The 19598-nt window shown below is 39.4% G+C and overlaps 1 protein-coding gene across 5 annotated transcripts in view; it reads right to left on the reverse strand.

The window, feature by feature from the left end:
• Positions 1-19598, reverse strand: part of LOC149067624 (hormone receptor 4-like) — a 189066-nt gene that overhangs the window by 44086 nt on the left and 125382 nt on the right. For all 5 annotated transcript variants that reach the window (XM_089252433.1, XM_089252431.1, XM_089252430.1 and 2 more), the window contains one exon: positions 12014-12075. In XM_089252433.1, coding sequence (XP_089108559.1) covers positions 12014-12075 — 62 coding nt within the window. The remainder of the gene's footprint in view (positions 1-12013; positions 12076-19598) is intronic.

Below are 19598 nucleotides of genomic sequence, written 5' to 3' on the forward strand. Positions count from 1 at the left end.
CCAAAACATTACAGCAAACTCTAGTCCAGGACGAACTAAGAATCGGAAAAGTGGAAGAATGAATTTGGGAGAATGCGAAGATGCCTTTTTGAAAATAAAACCAAGCATTCTATTCGATTTTTTAACCATCGCTGAACAATGTTCAGAAAACCTGAGCCGCTCGTCAATGAGAATTCCCAAATCGGTCACCCTAGTTGCATCCGGGATAGTGACACCATTCAATTCGTAAGAGAACCGTGGGTTGTTCGAACCAAAATGAGCGACCATGCACTTATCAATGCTAAACGTCATGCTCCATTCATTTGCTGAAAATGCATTAGAATACCACACGTGCATGTGAAAGCACCATGAAAGAGAGATCCCTCACTTAAAACAGTAAATAAGCAACAAAAATGTAAGAAAAGAGCACATTTCCTCTGTTGCTGTCGTCTGCTAACAAAGTGCTTGAGCAGTGGCGCCAAGCAGTAGCTCCGAGACCACGCGCCCACTGAGTCAAAGCGGCAAGCGCATCTATTCGCGGGTTTTTTACCACTTCTGAACAATGTTCAGAAAACCTAAGCCGTTCGTCAATGAGAATTCCCAAATCGGTCACTCTAGTTGCATCCGGGATAGTGACACCATTTAACTCGTACGAGAAACGTGGGCTGTTCGAGCCAAAATGAGCGACCATGAACTTGTTAACACTAAACTTCATGCTCCATTCATTTGCCCATGTTCCAATCCTGTTCAAGTGGGTCTGGAGCAATTCCCTATCGCTTTGATTCCCGACTACCCCCATTAGCTTCACGTCATCTGCGAATTTGCTAACAATCCCAACGATACCCTGATCGAGTTTATCGATAAAAAGTGAAAAAGTATGGGGCCAAGGACACTTCATTGAAGGACTGCACTTGTTACGTCTGTCCAATTAGAGAATTCCCCGTTCACCATAACTCGTTGTGACCTACCTCTTAACCACGATTCTATCCAATTCAGCAAGTTGACCCCAATCTCGTGTAAAAACGCCTCAAGAGTTTACTATGTTGGAGTGTGATCGAATGCCTTCTGGAAATAAAGGTAAACAACATCTACATTTTTGCCTTTACCCAAAGCCTTAGTGAAGTGATCATAGAAACAAAGGGGATTAGTTACACATGCCTTCCCCTTCCTGAACCCATGCTCATTATGTGACAATACACTATTCTTGTCTAACCACTTCACCAATTGCTTTTTGATAATAATTTCCAAAATTTTCGAGATGGAGCTCGTCAAACTCACTGGACGATAATTGGACACAGCTTCTCTACTACCCTTTTTAAATATCGGAACAATATTAGCAAGCTTCCAATCTCTTGGGACGATACCCTCAGCAACACGACTCCTGTATATCTGTGCGACTGGCTCTAACAATTCATTAGCACATTCTCTGAGGACTGTGGGATAGATATCATCTTGTCCTGGTGCTTTGCTTGCACATATTTTTTTTTTAAGATTTAGGACCTCCACGTCCTCTACTTGAATAACATTGAGGATTTTACCACCCCACGCAACACCCGTACATTGGATAGCATTTTCGCTACTAAAAACCGACGTGAAAACGTCATTGAAAGCACTACACATGCCTACATTGCTCTCTACCCTAGACCCTACTATCGTGAGGGGGCCACCTGTTCCCTTGCATACATTATTGACGTACCTAAAAAATGATTTTGAGTCAGAGTCAATGTTATCTGCCAACCTAGATTCAACTTCTTTTTTACTATCCCTTATCGCTTTCTTCAACGCTCTTCTTTTATCAGTAAACAATGACAGGTCACCTCGTCCACTTTTATACTCTCTGAACGCTCTTTTCTTTTTTCAAGATAAATGTTACGCACGCTATCCGTGAATCATAGGGGGCGCGATGTACAAACACACTTTTTTCGAACAAAGGGTATGACGTTGTGCAAACAGAGGACAGCTTCGTACTAAATTCTTCCCACTGATTTATCACCCCGACTGCTTCCAACCGGTCTTTGAAAACTTCCGCTAACCGTTCTCTCAGAACATCAAAGTTAGTTCTCCGAAAACAAGGAACCAGTCTTTTGTTATGCCGCTGTGGTGGTCGAGTGGTCATAATGACGGACTCGCATAGCGAAGATCCGGGTTCGAACCCCACCGTCGCCATAGTGGTGGTCGGCTGAAGTTGGTTTCCTGTGATTCCCAACTTCGAGGCGCAAATGCGAGCCGATCTCCCCATTGAAAAGTCTCGCCACAGAGAGCAACAGGCCTACAACGATTAATTATTCAATCATTACACTTCACTCGTAGTTAGAAAAACTAGTGGCAGATGGCAGCACTACACATAACAAGCATTACACAGAAACAAACTTCACGTCAGGTTTCACTACACGTACACAAACATTCCCGCATGTACCAATTCGTTAGAGGTTCCACAGAGGAATATTGGCGAGGTACATGTGTGGTTTAGTAGTTTGTTATCAACCTTATCAGAAAAAAAGTTAGAGAAAAAACCTTTAAAATTTTCTTTAATTGTGAAGGAAGAGAGAGCTTGAATGGATTTCTTACATCTGCTCTAGAATGAAATATATGAAATATCTTGCCCCCACACGTAGAAGTTAAAAATTTTGAATTGCTCTCTCTCTCTCTCCTTTTTTTTTACATAAAGCTAAGAACCCGTAATCCTAAAACATTTCTGACGCCCCTGAGGTACAGCATGAGTAGTGTGGATTCAACTTAACATTTGCATGTAGCATGTACACCATATAGCACAATTCCGTTGTATATGAATTCTGTCACGCTTTCCCTTTTCATGGTGCATATGACCTGCATTAATCATGCATAAGGGGCCGTTCAAGTATTACGTAAGCAAATTTTTAGCCATTTTTGACCCCCCTTGTCAGGAAAAGTCAGCAAAACTAAACCCCCTCCCCCACTTGTCAGCAAAATTTCGTCATCACTGCCCTCTACCTCCTAACGCATATTGGTGGGATCAGAAACGTACGCGGGAGAGGGGCATAGGGGGCTCGTGCACCTCCCTACCCCGCAGACGAAAAAGAAACTACTTTTTTAATGCAAAAAAAATTTTTTTTTTAATTAAAATTTCCAAAGAAAATACCTTAATATGTTATTATAATCGATTTCTGTTAATTTCAATGCTATTTGAAGGTAAGAACTCAAAATTTCGCTTTAAAAATTTCATTGCGACCCACCCTTTCAGCCATACATGGTAAACCCTTGACCCGCTTATCAAATGTGACCCCTGAAGGTTATCTGATGTGGCTTGTTTCCCTCAAACATAATTTTCTAAAAATGAACTAAGCGGTACATTTACAAATCGCTTAAATGACCCGTGGCACAATTCCAGAGCATTTAAGTGGCCCGTGGCACATTTTCAGATCACTGAGGTAGGCCTTTCACATTCAAAGATCATCTAAGTAGACACAGTTACAGAACACTTAAACGATCCGTGGTACATTTAGCGATTCCTTGAGTGACATGTGGCACAGTTTTAGAGCACTTAAGTGGCCCCCAGTGCGGTTCTACATATCACTTTCAAGTTACCCGCGGAACATTCCCAGATTACTTAAGTGATTCGGCATACGTACGGATTACTTGAGTGATGCGTCCACAGCACTTAAGCATCCCGGACACATTTCCTGAGCACTTGAAGGATCTGTGAAACATTTAGAGACCGCTGAAGTGGCGCTGTAAGGGATTTATCATTAGGGAAAATGGTAGTTCAGGTGCCCACAAAGTAGCGAAAGATATATCTCAATTTTGTATATCAATTTTGTAAAAGTATATCTCATTTTTGGCCCACCGAGTAAGATGCCATTAAGAATATTTCATATTTTCACAAAGGGTGGTTGATGATGTAAGCATCATCCAAACCCCCCTGTCATCAAAAGTCAGCAAATCGGAAACCCCCTCCCCCCAACGATGATGACATAATACTTGAATGACCCCTAAAAGAACTTCTGTACTAAGGATTAACTTTCAACGGGGTTTTCTTATAATCCCAGGAAAGCAAAAATTAGAGTGCCCAATCCCACGAAATTCCCGCGATTCGGTTATCATAAACATATGAGCAATTTAAATAAATTAAAAGCAAATCTGTAACAAAAATTATTAATATGAAAAGTTTATCAACTAGTTTGTATAATAATAATTGATGTAAATACGTTGATGCAACTTATACCCAATTGTGCTTTTTTTTTTCTTTCTTCCCCGCAATGTAAGTGCAACCAGCCTTTTGTGGATGAAAATAAATAAAATATCCAGGTTCCCCCCCCAGCATACGAATAAAAGTGAATTGTCTGGGGGGTGGGGTGACGTGTCTGTGTGTGAATTTTGGGAATTGCTATTGGAGGTTTAAGCCTAAAATACTGCACTAAGACCTCGGTATAACGTCGATTACTTTCAACGTCAGCTCGCCTAAAACGTCAGCTTTAAATGTCCTGACGGCATAATTAGAAAATTTTGTTTACTCGTTATCAAGTCAACCCTCTTTTTGGTATAAAATTTTAACGTTTCCAGATAACCGACTCCCCAAGATTTGTTACAATGCCCTTTTAAAACGCCCCCTCTGCATAATGGCCGCAACTAGGCTTTTGATATTTTGAATTTGCTATATACAATTCGACTCCCATTCGTTTGGGATCTGCAGGTCGCACCGCGGCGCTCAAGAAATATTTCCTTACCATTATTACAAGATGCATAAACCTAACAATTCAAAACGATCTTTCATCAATTTTGAGATAAACTAGATACGCTCACTACAATGAAATATTTTTCAGTTACATCAGAAAATTATCTGTTTTCTAATATACCTATGTATATCCTGGAAACACTTGATTTTTCAAATTAGGACGGGTAGAGGTTTTTTACGCGTTCCAAGCGGATGTTTCGTACTAAGTCCTGACGAGAATTTTGCCCCTCTCTCTCTAACTGTAACTGTAATTTTAATCATTCCTTCGACGTATTCCATACTATTTTTGAATGTCCATTGTTTAATTTACAAAGAGCGGTTCTGTTAAAATCGTGTATTTTATTTATTTATTTATCATCATTCCAACAACAGAAATATCCAGTTACAGTTGGAGAGGGGAAAAACTGAACACATTTGCATCAAACAAAATAACACGACGTGGCATGGACTCGACTAATGTCTGAATTAGTGCTGGAGGTAATTGACACCATGAATCCTGCAGGGCTGTCCATAAATCCGTAGGAGTAAGAGGGGGGGGGTGGAGATCTCTTCTGAACAGCACGTTGCAAGGCATCCCAGATATGTTCAATAATGTTCATGTCTGGGAATTTAGGTGGCCAGCTGAAGTGTCTAAAGTCAGAAGAGTGTTCCTGGAGCCACTTTGTAGCAATTCTAAACGTGTGGGGTGTCGCATTGTCCTGCTGAAATTGTCCAAGTCCGTCGGAATGCACAATGGGCATGAATGGGTGCAGGTGATCAGACAGGATGCTTACGTACCTGTCACCTGTCAGAGTCGTATCTAGACGTATCAGGGGTCCCATATCATGCCAACTGCACACGCTCCATACCATCACAGAGCCTCCACCAGCTTGAACAGTCAGTCCCCTGTTGACATGTAGGGTCCATGGATTCATGAGGTTGACTCCATACCCGTACACGTCCATCAGCTCGAAGCAATTGGAACCGAGACTCGTCAGACCAGGCAACGTGTTTCCAGTTCTCAACAGTCCAATGTCGGTGTTGTCGGGCCCAGGCGAGGCGTAAAGCTTTGTGTCGTGCAGTCATCAAGGGTACACGAGTGGGCCTTCGGATCCGAAAGCCCATATCAATGATGTTTCGTTGAATGGTTCGCACGCTGACACTTGTTGATGGCCCAGCATTGAAATCTGCAGCAATTTGCGGAAGGGTTGCACGTCTGTCACGTTTAATGATTCTCGTCAGTCGTCGTTGGTCCCATTCTTGCATGATATTTTTTCGGCCGCAGCATGCCGTAGATTTAATTTTTTACCGGATTCCCGATATTCACGGTACACTCGTGAAATGGTCGTACGTGAAAATCCAAATTTCATCGCTACCTCGGAGATGCTATGTCCCATCTCTCGTGCGCCGACTATAACACCACGTTCAAACTCACTTAAATCTCGATAACCTGCCATTGTAGCAGCAGTAACCGATCTAACAACAATGCCAGGCACTTGTTGTGTTATATAGGCGTTGCCGACCGCAGCGCCGTACTTTTTGAAGGTGATTTTTCACGGAATTTTTTTAATTATTTTCCATAAATACCCTTAAAAACACCATATGATGGTCCCTGCTCATTAATATAATGTACCTACATACGTCTATCCCTCCGTTTCCTTCTGAGATGGAGATATAGCAACTTTAACTGCCTTTTGTCCATATTTAACAATTTTATACAATAAAACCTGCCAACAAGGGCCACTGACGGGACCAAAATGATAAGCCGTTCTGTTCATTACGAATATTTAATTGACTACATAGTTTAATAACTTTTAAATTTAATTTAAAAATTTTAATTTTTTTCTTTTTAAATTTTTAAAATTATTTAAAAATATAAATATCTGAAATACTATTTTAAATATTTGTTATTTTTTTAAATTTTTAATCTGTTAATTTTTTTAAACTTTAAAAAAATACTTTTATTAAACAACGTTATCCACGTACGGTGTTCACTTAGGGCCGGATTAAGTCGTTTGAAGACCCTAGCACTTGAATATTTTTGGTGGTTCCCCCGATACCTACAAGTTTATTTTACTCGATATTCAGTCTATAAACTTAAAAAAATGAAATTTTATATTTCAGAAGTGACTAATCTAAGGATGGGATTTCACTCTAAAAGGTTTATGAAAGTTATTTTATAAAACTTGAAAAATGTAACCAATAAACACATCTGTTACATTCGAGAGAACTTAACTGATCCGCCTATTGGTTGCATTTTTCAAGTTTTATAAACGAACTTTTATAGTGTAAACCCGGCCTAAGACAGAATTGTGATGTGAATATTTCTAAGCACAGGCATTTTGAAAGTCTCTACCCCTCCCCTTTTTTACTACTTGCAAATTCTTTGATATCTCCTGAATTTTTTTTTCTTCTTTTTTTTGGAACATCGAATGTTTTTGGATTTGATTTTTCGAACATTGGATATTTTTCCGAAAAGACGGATTTTTTTTTTCAAAATATTTTGAAAATATTTGAAGACATTTTCTCCCATCGACTACTTGTGAGGATCGGAATGAAGACATCTTTATTCCCATATTCTATGTGGCTCTAGATTAAACCACCAAAGAATGCGTCTAGGCTGCCTGTGGCCACTGAATCAGGAGTGAAGGAGAAAAATAATTACAAAAATTGCGAAAAAACAGTTTTTATGCACGAATTTCGAACTAAAGATGCGGGCGAATCTTCAGCGCTCGTTTGAAATGGTATGCGGACCCGCATCCGCTCCGTGTGAAAGAGGCCTTATATAGGCGTTGCCGACCGCAGCGCCGTACTCTGATTGGTTCCATATCTCTTTATTTGCATACGCATGCCTGTACCAGTTCTTTTGGCTCTTCAGTTTAATAGTAATTTAAAATTTGTTAAACAATGATGGAACTCTCAAAACAATATTTCAATTTCTACGGATACGGGAAAAATATTTTTTGAAATTAATTGAAATGAATTTTTATTGGTAAATTATGTATAATTATCAGATATACTGTGCGCAAGTGATTAATTAATTAATACAATTAATTTTATTAAAACTTGATTGATTCTTCCAAAATGCATGCTTTTAGTGATAAAAACTTCTTCAGCATGTCCATTTAAGTACATAATACAAATACAAATACAACGCCACAACAGGCAAAATGCCCAACGAGGTGGCTGAAAAAAAATGTCCATAAAACCATGCCCAGTATTTAAATTCAGGAATTCTTTCAAATTAAATTCTTTAAATTCAGTATTCAATTTTTCGATTAATTCCGGATTCTTTTATTCTAAAATTTTATACAAATACAAATACAAATACAAATACAACGCCACAACAGGCAAAATGCCCAACGAGGTGGCTGATAAAAAGATGCCCATAAAAATATGGATGTCATATGTTTCAAAAATACAGCAACCCAATTAAAAATGCAATTAACACAAATTACAAACCATATATACACATGATAATATACTGTATAAGCTGGTTCAACCATATTTCTCTAGGGTAGCGGTTCTCAACCGGTGCTCCGCTGAGCCCTTGGGGCTCCTTGTGCACTTCCCAGGGGCTCCGCGGCCACTCGAGAATAATAAAAGAAATCAATAAATTTGATAAACAAACAAAAAAAGAGGCCTAAAGGGTACCGTCATATAAATAATATACTAAAAAGGGCTCCTCGAGTTAAACAGGGCTCTGCCATAGAAATTATACACTGAAAAGGGCTCCGCGTGTCAGAAAATGTTGAGAACCGCTGCTCTAGGGGATTCCGGAAAATAAGTTCGGATACCGTGTTGCATTTTACAGGTACGGGAATCCAGGGAGAGAAACCCTATTCTATACTCTTAAGCGGATACAGCTTCTGCACTCATAATCAGCTTATTTTGTGCTCAGAAAGCAGTCTCCACTAACGGGAGGGGGGGGGGGATGAATCGACTAGGATGTGTATCGTGGACAGGAAGGAGGCGAAACTCCACCTCCACCCTCCCAACTATGCTAATAATACATTTTTTTACTGAACCGGGGGGGGGGGGGCGACCTCCCCCACCTAGTTCAGTGAACTCTGGAGTTCACTATAGGCGGACTCTATGATTCAATATAAGCGGACATAGAGTCCGCCTATGTCTGTACTAGAAAATACATTATACCTTCTTGTCTACTTCATAAAGTGTATCCCAAAATGATAGAGTCGCCTGGGGACCTACCATCCCCCCATACTTATAAAAGGATAATCAGAGAGAAACTTACGTCTAGCGTTCGCGATTACTTAGATGTCCGTTCTGAGAGCGCATGCGCATTAGAGACAAATAATAGATTTTCGAGAATTGATGTATTTAAATAGGACCAGCTAGCAGCAACGATTGAGCAGTTGGTACAACGCCGGATCGAAGGCCACTGAAAGGTTCATAGCTCTCTCGTGTATGTACCGCTATTTTTTTCCCTCTTTCACCTTACATCTTCGGATGATTCCTTGAATTTTAATTCGTACACACGGACACTAGGAAAACGATGCTTGTTCAAAGAGTGGAGGAAACCACTGACTGAGATTTGGATTATGGTATTTTGCACTCGCGATGGCGTTGCGTTTGTGAAAAATTCATTTTTTTGACAAATAATTACAATATAATCACAAAAACATAAAATGTTTTCATTTTATTATGCGAAAAATAATAAAACGTGAGTGGAGAGGCTGGCTGATACGCTATCCCTTGCAGCAAGCGCATCGTGACCCCGCACACCTCCGGGGATGTCGGGACGTTAAATAACAGTTTTGAGTGCAAGGTGAAAAAGAAAAAAAAATCAATTATCATTCAAAAAATTGAAGATGTAAGAAAGGGGAAAAAATAGCGTTAAGGGTGGGATTCGAACCATGAACCTTTGATTCAGCGTCGTACCGATTGCTCAGCAATTGCTGTTAGCCAATCCTAATTAAATATATCAATTCTCGAATATCTATTTGTCTCTAATGTACAGGCGCTCTCAGAATGGGCACATATAGTAATCGTGAGCGCTAGACGTCAGTTTCTCTCGTTATCCTTTTATAAGCATGGGGAGGGGAATGGTAGGGCCCTGTATTTTTGGTTTTTCTCCTTAAGTATAAAATATCTTCTTCAATTGACATTTTTAAAAAGAAATACGATAAACATGTTGGGATAAATTGAGAAGCTATCCATACTAAGAATAAGACAACCATAAATATTTTTATGGGCATTGTATAATATTTTATCACTTGTATATAGTTTTTAGTTTTTATAATTGCATTTTTAATTGGGTTGCTGTATTTTTGAAATGTATACCCCCCACAACTTTAAAAATCATAATTTAACGGCGTTCATGGCCCCCACAAGGGCAGGGCTGACAGGGCTCTGGCCCTGGGGTCCGGAACGATTCTTATCTCTCTTTGATTTTTAAAACTACAAATTAACCATAGAGGGGCCCGTGAAAAAGCTAGTTTGGGGGCCCCGTCAATGATCCCAGCCTAGGGATCCTGCTGCAGGATGTGGGGGCCATAAAGGTGTTCTTCGTTCGCAGCTAAAACTACTGCCCCCATAAATTTTGCCACCTGGGACAGTTGCCCCCCAAACTGCCCATTCTAATTCTGGCCCTGAATTACTATTTCCCTAAATCAGGGCCGTCTTAAGGGTATCATGGGCCCTGGGCCAAATGATTTTCCAGAGGCCCTACCGGGCAAATTTACATGCTAACTCTCGAGAATTTCCAGATCTCATTTTTGTGTGAAGCCCCTCTTCTCTTGAGGCCATGTCCCCCACAAGGGTGAGCTGACTTGGGCTCTAGCCCTGGGGCCCTTGAGGATTGTCATTATTTTTTTGTTTTTCACGCTAAAAATTAACGATACAGGGGCTCGTAAAAAGTCTGGCCTGGAGATCCTGCCAGGGGCCCTGCTCCAGAATGTGGTGGCTATGATTGAGACTCCCGGGTCGTGCCCGGATGGGCCCATGCGTAGATACAGCACTGGAATAAGGAATCGTTTTTTAGAAGAAGATGGTACGGTAAAAAGGGCTGGGGAAGATACTAGCTTAGAGTAGGTCTTTTTTTTAATTAAAAATTTTTTTTTTGCGTTCTCTTCAATCATTCATTTAGTCGAGTGAAATGTGTTTTGGATCGCCCCATCCTTGTAGAATTTCATTTATTATAAAACACGTTATTTGGGAACCACTGCATTAGCAGTTTAAGTTATTATGAAGAATATTCTCTGCCGAATAATGAACATAATGGAGCAACGAACATAATCAGTAACATGGTGACGTTAGAATTTAGCTGTATCGAAAGGTACTACTATCAATAAATATGGGCAGAGATATGGGGGGCAATGCTCCCCCCAGCGTCAATGACGGGGCTGGTATATGCATATATATATATATATGAATCGCTGTCATCATCATCATGCCCCCGCTTACATTATCGTGCCCCCCTCCCTACATCCTAGAGCAGGGTCCCTAGGCTGGGATCTTTGAGTCCCTTTCATGTCTGTCTCCTACTATGTCTATAAAGAATTTAGAAAAACAATGCACAAGCAGCTAAGAGTACGCGCACAACTGTGATGGATGTTTTCTCTGTTAAAATGAAGTGAAATCGGAAAGTGAAGAAAGCAAAGGCCGGTCGAGACCATAAAAGGCAGAAAAAGGGGTGATGGTATCAAAAAACCCCTGAGATCACAGGAAAAACTTTCAAAACTCCATAGAAAAACGATTATCTCAATGTTTGACCATTCAATGAGAAGTCCTTCTGCTCCCAGCCTGTGAAAAACTCGACGATGAAGATTGGATTCAGGGCGAAACATTTAAAGGATGGTGGCATGAGGAATGCGTACTTTTCCTTTTTGGGCGGAGAAAGAGTACGCATTCACCACTTTTTCTTGGAAAATTTGTAATTCATCTGTTTAACCCTTTAAGTGGCATTGGCGAGATTTCTCGCCTCCTTGAAAGCCTCTTATTTAAGCATTAACAAGCCCAGATATTTTGTAAGGTTGATTTCTCAATGGAACAATTTTCCCCATACAGCTTAGTTTGCACCTTCTGAAAATCGGAAGAACGCCTACTCCATTAAAAAAGATACGGTATTATACAGAGGGTTTAATGATTTCTGCTGTGCCGCTTAAAGGGTTACTAAGCTACTGCTTTCATATTTCGTACCTTTATTCTTTCATTAAATAAACTATGTTAAGTAAAATTTCTGAGATTTCATCTCTCCAAGTAAAAGTTTTTAAAATAAAAAAAAAAATTAAAAACCCAACTTTTTCCCCTATTTGTTGAATGTTGGAATACCGATGATCGTTAACAAAAAAGTTTAAAAGAAAGTTAAAATTTCAACCTTACCTTATAAAGATTATAAACAGCTCCAGAGTTTCTCCCTCCAGGCATTCTATCTTCTCGCACAGCTGCACAAATAAAAAATTAATTTTTTTTAGTAGTATAATATAGTCGAATATTAACATTTTTGTTATTGGCAGCAAAATGTTTCTCATGAACAAGCAATAATTATTGCACACGTTCAAAAGTCCACTAGTCCGTAATTAGATACGTCAGCCGGGCGAACATACATTTTGGTACACCCTTTCCCTGCAATGTTGAACGAGTGGTTAAAGCAGTGTCTGCTTCATCTTTTCCCATTTCACCCTCTCTTCGAAATGGTGCCGTGGTGCCGTTTTGTCCACAGGATAAGTATCAGAAGTTTCATCCACTTCATTCCTACCACCAACCCCCCTTTATGCATTGGCATCTTATGGAGTAGGAGTGGCCTTTTCAATGTTCTTCGAGTTATCGTTTCAAAAGCACCAAGGCATCCCTTTCATTAGAAGAGGAACACTATCGTATTCACATTTTTCACTAACATTGGTTAATTCTTGACTGTTCAATTAGGGTATCCACCAAGACCTGACGAATATGAAATCAGTTTTATTGGTTACTTCAAAGAGGGGTACATTACGTTTGGACGTAGCTCATGGGACGCGAGACATTTGGACTCGTGTTGTTTGAACGCTACGGTTTCAATGCGAGCAACGGGTTTTCCAATGCGTTTCTAAATGCAGAATTGCACGGATATTTATCAAAAGGCAATATTGAGGATGCAATCGACGTTTTACAAGGGTGGAATGAAGATGACAATGAGCCAGCTATTGACGAAAGTTTGATGCCAGTATTAAATTACTTTGAAGACAATTACATCGGAAGATTGTGTCGAAACAACCACCCCAGTCGGCTACGGTTTGAGCCAGCAATTTGGTCCTATTATAAGCGCACTGTTCATGACAAAGCCCGCACAAATAATTATGCAGAAGCAGCTCATCGACGCTTGCAAGTTGAATTCGATGCTGACCACCCAACTTGGTGGAAATTCATAGATAATGTTTTTTTAATTTATCGATTATTTTAATAAATTGCAAATCAGCGATTGTAATGATTCTGCCGATTGTCTGGTGTCCGAACGGCACGAATGCAAGCGGCACACGTCCAATGAGCTCTGTCCAAAAACATCCTGCTCTTTCAGAGAACTGCGTTGCTCGCGAGCTGTCATCAGCATGCAATTTCGGATTAGACTTTGTTTCATAAAACAAAAAGTTCTGAAGTCTTTTTTTTCTCCAGTCTCTGTCTTGATGGGATAGAACAAAAAGAAAAGGAGGGGATTATAAAAAAAAACGGGATATTTTTTATCAGGTTGAGGTTCAAACAGTACTATATTTTGACTGGTTACGTGCTGTGTGTGATCGAGATAGATATCGTCGTGCTCTGTCACGACCTCCTATATAACCTTATCTAGGTGGTCGTATCTCTGTACGACCAAATCTTTTTTTATTGTTCACTTCCACCACAAGGGACCATCCCTAATATCGTGGCATTATAATTGATCGCTATTCTATCTCTATAATCCATCTACTATAGAGATTATATAGCATTTATAGTTAAGTATATGATGAAAGCAAAAAAAATCTTTTTTTTTTTTTTCGTTTTTTAAAATCGCGTTTTTATATTTTTTATACCGTTCAAATCATTTGAACTAAATTAGGTCTCTTCGAAGTTCGAATTTGCAAAAATAAAAAACGAATTATTTGCAAATTCGAATTTTGAAGAGACTTGGACATTCAAATACAAATACAACGCCACAACAGGCAAAATGCCCAACGAGGTGGCTGATAAAAAGATGCCCATAAAAATATGGTTGTCATATGTTTCAAAAATACAGCAACCCAATTAAAAATGCAATTAACACAAATTACAAACAATATATACACATGATAAAATATTATACAATGCCCATAAAGAATACTTATGGTTGTCTTATTCTAAGAATGGATAGCTTCTCGATTTACCCCAACATGTTTATCGTATTTCTTTTTAAACGTGTCAATTGTGTTACAATTTACTACCTCCGGGGGTAAGCTATTCCATTTATTAACAACCCTATTGGAGAAAAATTCCCTGCGACACCATAACCTTGCATTGTCCCTCACCAATCGATACTGGTGTCCCCTTGTAAAAGCAGTCGATTGGCGGTGTACTAAAAGTTCATGGTCCATCCTATCCATCCCATTGAAAATTTTGAACACTTCGATCATATCTCCTCGACACCTGCGTTCATCCAATGTAAACATATTCAAAAAATGAAGTCTTTCTTCATAACTCAAGCCCTGTGTGCCAATAAGGACACGCGTAGCTCTTCTCTGCACCCCTTCAACCAAGTCTATGTCCCTCTGTAGGTATGGTCTCCAAAACCTTACAGCATACTCCATTCCAGGACGAACTAAGCCTCGAAAAAGCGGAAGAATGACTTTAGGAGAACGCGAAGAGACCTTTTTGAAAATGAGACCAAGCATTCTATTCGCTTTTTTGACAACCGCTGAACAATGTTCAGAAAACTTAAGTCGCTCGTCAATGAGAATTCCCAAATCGGTGACTCTAGTTGCATCCGGGATAGTGACACCATTCAACTCGTAAGAGAACCGTGGGTTGTTAGAACCAAAATGAGCGACCATGCACTTATCTACGCTAAACGTCATGCTCCATTCATTTGCCCATTCTGCAATCTTGTTTAAGTTGGTCTGGAGCAACTCCCTATCGCTTTCATTTCCGATTACCCCCATTAACTTCACATCATCTGCGAATTTGCTAGTAATTCCATCGATACCCTGATCGAGTTTGTCGATAAAAAGTGAAAAAAGTATGGGGCCAAGGACACTTCCCTGAGGAACTCCACTTGTGACGTCTGTCCAACCAGAGAATTCCCCGTTCACCATAACTCGTTGCGACCTATCTCTTAACCACGTTCTATCCAATTCAGCAAGTTGCCCCCTATTCCAATCTCGTGTAAACGCTTCAAGAGTTTGCCATGTTGGACCCGATCGAATGCCTTCTGGAAATCAAGGTAAACAACGTCGACATTTTTGCTCTTACCCAAAGCCTTAGTCACGTAATCATAGAAGCAAAGGAGGTTAGTTACACATGACTTCCCCTTCCTGAACCCATGCTGATTATCCGACAATACATTATTCTTGTCTATCCACTTCACAAACTGCCTTTTGATGATAATTTCCAAAATTTTCGAGAGGGAGCTCGTCAAACTCACTGGACGATAATTAGACACCACTTCTCTACTACCCTTCTTAAATATCGGAACAACGTTAGCCAGTTTCCAATCTCTCGGGACGATACCCTCAGCAACACTACTCCTGTATATCTGTGCGACTGGCCCCAACAATTCATTAGCACCTTCCCTGAGAACCCTGGGATAGATATCATTTGGTCCTGGTGCTTTGCTTGCACATACATTTCTTAGAAGATTTAGGACCTCCACGTCTTCCACTTGAATATCGTTGAGCGTTTTATTACCCCATGCAACACCCGTATATCGAATATCATTATCTTCATTAAAAACCGACGCGAAAAAGTCATTGAAAGCACTACACATGCCTACATTGCTCTCTACTTTTGAGCCTCCTATCGAGAGGGGGCCAACTGTCCCCTTACATCCATTATTGACGTATCGAAAAAATGATTTTGGGTCAGAGCCAATGTTATCTGCCAACCTAGATTCAACTTGCTTTTTACTATCCCTTATCGCTTTCTTCAACAGTCTTCTTTTATCAGTAAACAATGATAGGTCACCTCGTCCACTTTTATACTCTCTGAATGCTCTTTTCTTTTCAAGATAAAGGTTCCGCACGCTATCCGTGAACCATAGAGGGTGTGATGTACAAACACGCTTTTTTCGAACAAAGGGTATGACGTCGTGCAAAACAGAGGACAGCTTCGTACTAAATTCTTCCCATTGACTTACCACCCCTACTGATTCCAACCGGTCTTTGAAAACTTCCGCTAACCTTCTTCGCAAAACATCAAAGTTAGTTATTCAATTGATAATAAATAAATTAACAGGGTTTTCAAAAAAGAAGCCGCTGCATTTTAAGGTGCTACGAGACATCTTGAGAGTAACATTATACAGTAAGACTTTGGTAAAATATTCGACCACTTTTAACGTCACCCCGCCAATAACGTCAGTTTTTAAGGTCCTGCTGGCATAATCGGTAAAAAATTTATTCGTTATTAAGTCATCCCCGCTGATGAAGTCAGTTTAATACGGTCACCAGGGTGACGTTATACCGAAGTCTGGCTGTAATATCAATTAAGGCAGTAGTTTCCAACGGTGAATCGCGTGGTACGTTAAGACACTTAGAGATCGGAAAAGGTTGCCGCCAACTTTGTCAGATATTTTTTTGCATAACTTCGGATTTTCGCACAACAAAAAAATTACTATATAGAACACAATATTTAAAACTCAGCCCATCGCATCGTTTAACAAGCTGTACTAGCACAACACTCCAAAGACAGCTGTGGTAGCATCCAAACTTACTGAAAATGAGTAGAAAAAAGGTCGAAAATGTTTTTTTTTTTTATTCTTCGTTATATTTGAAATTTGATCATATTTGATGACTTCATGAGCAAATGACTAGTTCAGTGTTTCATAAAGTCTCACTACAGAGAGCAACAGACCTACAAACAGTACAAATGTAATTCAATCATAACACATCACTCACTTCACTTCTGAAGTATAGATGTCGGCATAGAAAAATCAAACAACACTACATACACACTCAGACTGTTAGGTACACACACAGTTACACTTCCGGCACAACTCACAAGGTAGTAAATCGCCCGCGTAGATGGTGATAAACCTGAGTTTGTGCTCGGTTTGAAAACAAAAAAGTTTAGTGTTTCACAAACACTTCCGCCACACACACAGGCCATTTTTCTTTAGATACCATAGTATAAAAAAACCTCTATCATTAGTCATTACATTCTTCAAAAACAGTTTTTATGAGAATTACTCGCAAAAGACTTCCCCTCGTTTCTTCTTACACTATCGATAACTCCTTGATCACCGAAATTTCTAGTTATAAATATCTAGGTGCAATTATTTCTGCCGACCTCCGTTGGAATCTCCATGTTGATTACCTCTTTCATAAGTGTCTCCAAAAACTCTTTTTTTCTTCGTCGGAACCTCAAAAAGTCCACCCGTCACCTTGGACATCTCTGCTTCCAAACCTACATCCTTCCTCTACTCTCATATGCCTGTGAAATCTGGGACCCCTATACTCTCTCCAATATAGACAAATTAGAATCTATTCAAAATAAATCCGCCCGCTTCATTCTTAACTGTTGGTCATCCTCTCCCTCCGTCACTGAACTCAAGCGCCAACTCAATATGCAACCGCTTTTTACCCGTAGATATATCTCTCGGTTATCCTTCCGTTTTAAAATTCTCCACGGTCATTTTCATATCGACACCTCGAACCTTCTAACTCCGGCTTCATACTTTTCAAAAAGAATTAACCATTCACAAAAATTGAAACCCATCTTTGCATCCACAGATTGTTTCAAATTTAGTTTCTTTCCTCGTACAATAACCGACTGGAACAACCTCCCCCCCAAACATTATTGATTGTGAAACAATTTCCGATTTTCTTTGTGACATCAATCATCTCTGTCTAACTTCATCACCGCATTCCCTAGTATAGGCCTCGGCCAATCAATATTGAATAAATAAATAAAATAATAAATTACAATTAGCAATTGTTACAGTTTGTGAAAACTTAACACAAATATATAACAGACCCTAGTAAGATGTCCATTGAATTGAAATTGTTAAATTTTTACCTATGTTAGCGTCGTTACTCACTTATTTATTTTAATTTCAAGGGAAAAAATAACAGAAAAAAATGTTTTAATTTGAAAAGGAACTTCTTTTTCCCATTCCTACATTTCAATTTTGTGGAAACTCGAACAATGCCGCACACGTTCACAGAGTGCCAAGTGAATTTAATTTTCGGAGTAAATAAGTCTTAAATATCGGATACCTCAATGAATTGGCCGCATTTTAAACGTTCGTATTATCCAGTGTAAGGATGCGCGCATAGTGCGTCCGTGTTTCCGATCCAGGTAGTGGCCCTGTTCACTCGGACCGAGAGGGTGAATATTGTGTGTGTGTGTGTGTGTATGCCGGTTTTCCGCTGCTCTGTACTTTATACGGTATAGTTTTTTTTTACTCATCAAACCGGAGGGAGAGAAAAAAATGCTGACGTAAAGAAAAAACTGCAGTTTGGATTTGGCTTTTACGCTGTGGGTATTGTGTAGTTCCGTGTGTGTGTGTGTTTCATCTTCAAAAACATTCATTGCTTATTTGGATGCGTTCCCAGCCACACATGTAATGCATCAAAAATTAGTTTCTTCTGCAAATTATTTCATCAAATCTATCTATAGTTTGAATTTCCCTCACACGAAACACACACACACATTTGTTCCAATTTTTTTTCAATTATTATTTTGGCAAAATAGGCAATATGCCAAACAAAGTGGCAGGAAAAAAATAGAAAAACAAATTGCTCATGAGTCAAGTTTTATGAGCAATTTGTGTGTTTGACAATGGTATGGTGATAACCAGGACCCAGGTGTTGATGAAATTTAAATTTTTCTTTTTTAAATCTATCTTTTTTACTGTTAGGACATTTTTTTTTTAGTTTTGGGGAATTTTAGGCATTTTAACGATAACTTTTAATTTTTTTAATTTTTTGACGTAGGAAAAGATCGGAGAAATTATATGAATACTGATTGCATTCAGCACTTATGAAAAAATATGCTTGTGAATGAATTTTTTCCTTGGAAAATAAAGGATGCTTTTTGACTTCTTAAACATAGGCATGCATACACAGGATTTTCTCAGGGAAAGGAGATAATTTTTCGTATTTTACTGGAAAAAACCCTCCCCCAGTACGCCAGTCATGGTCCCCACATCTAGCGACAGGGCCGTCCGATCAGATTCTTCACGAGACTCAATACTGAATTTCTTGTGAAAAAAAAGATAAAAAACGTCTCAGGCCCCCCCCCCCCAAGTCGGAGCCCTGTCAGTCCCACCCTTGTGGGGGTCATAACGCCAGTGTTTCTAACCGATTCATGAATTATAACTTGTTTATTAGGAAAATTGTTATTTTTGATGAAATTTAAACGAGAAAAAAAAACTTGAGAAAACAATTTACGTATGATTTTGATGCTGATAAAACTTTTTCTTTCGACATTCGAACATACTCAGTTTTTCAAGACAACTTTGTTTTATTATTTTGATGGAATTTTTTTTTCCAATTTTTTTTGTGGCATTTTTTTATTCATTTTTCAAGGTTTTTAGAGCAACAGCATCCGGGTCTTGGTCACTAACAAGGTTTACGGAAAATTCACCGCCAACAATTCACCGACAAAAATTCACCGCCAACAATTCACCGACAAAAATTCACCGCCATGCAATTCACCGCTAGGAAAATTCACCGACCAACAATTCACCGCCATGCAATTCACCGACGACAGTTCGATGCGAGTCAGTTAGCGAGGGAATGAGCGATTGAGTTACTGAGTGAGTGAG

This window comes from Pholcus phalangioides, unplaced genomic scaffold (assembly GCF_987345545.1).
Source record: "Pholcus phalangioides strain wild (caught in Gottingen) unplaced genomic scaffold, Ppha-v1.0 ptg000029l_1, whole genome shotgun sequence".
NCBI classification, from domain to species: domain Eukaryota; kingdom Metazoa; phylum Arthropoda; class Arachnida; order Araneae; family Pholcidae; genus Pholcus; species Pholcus phalangioides.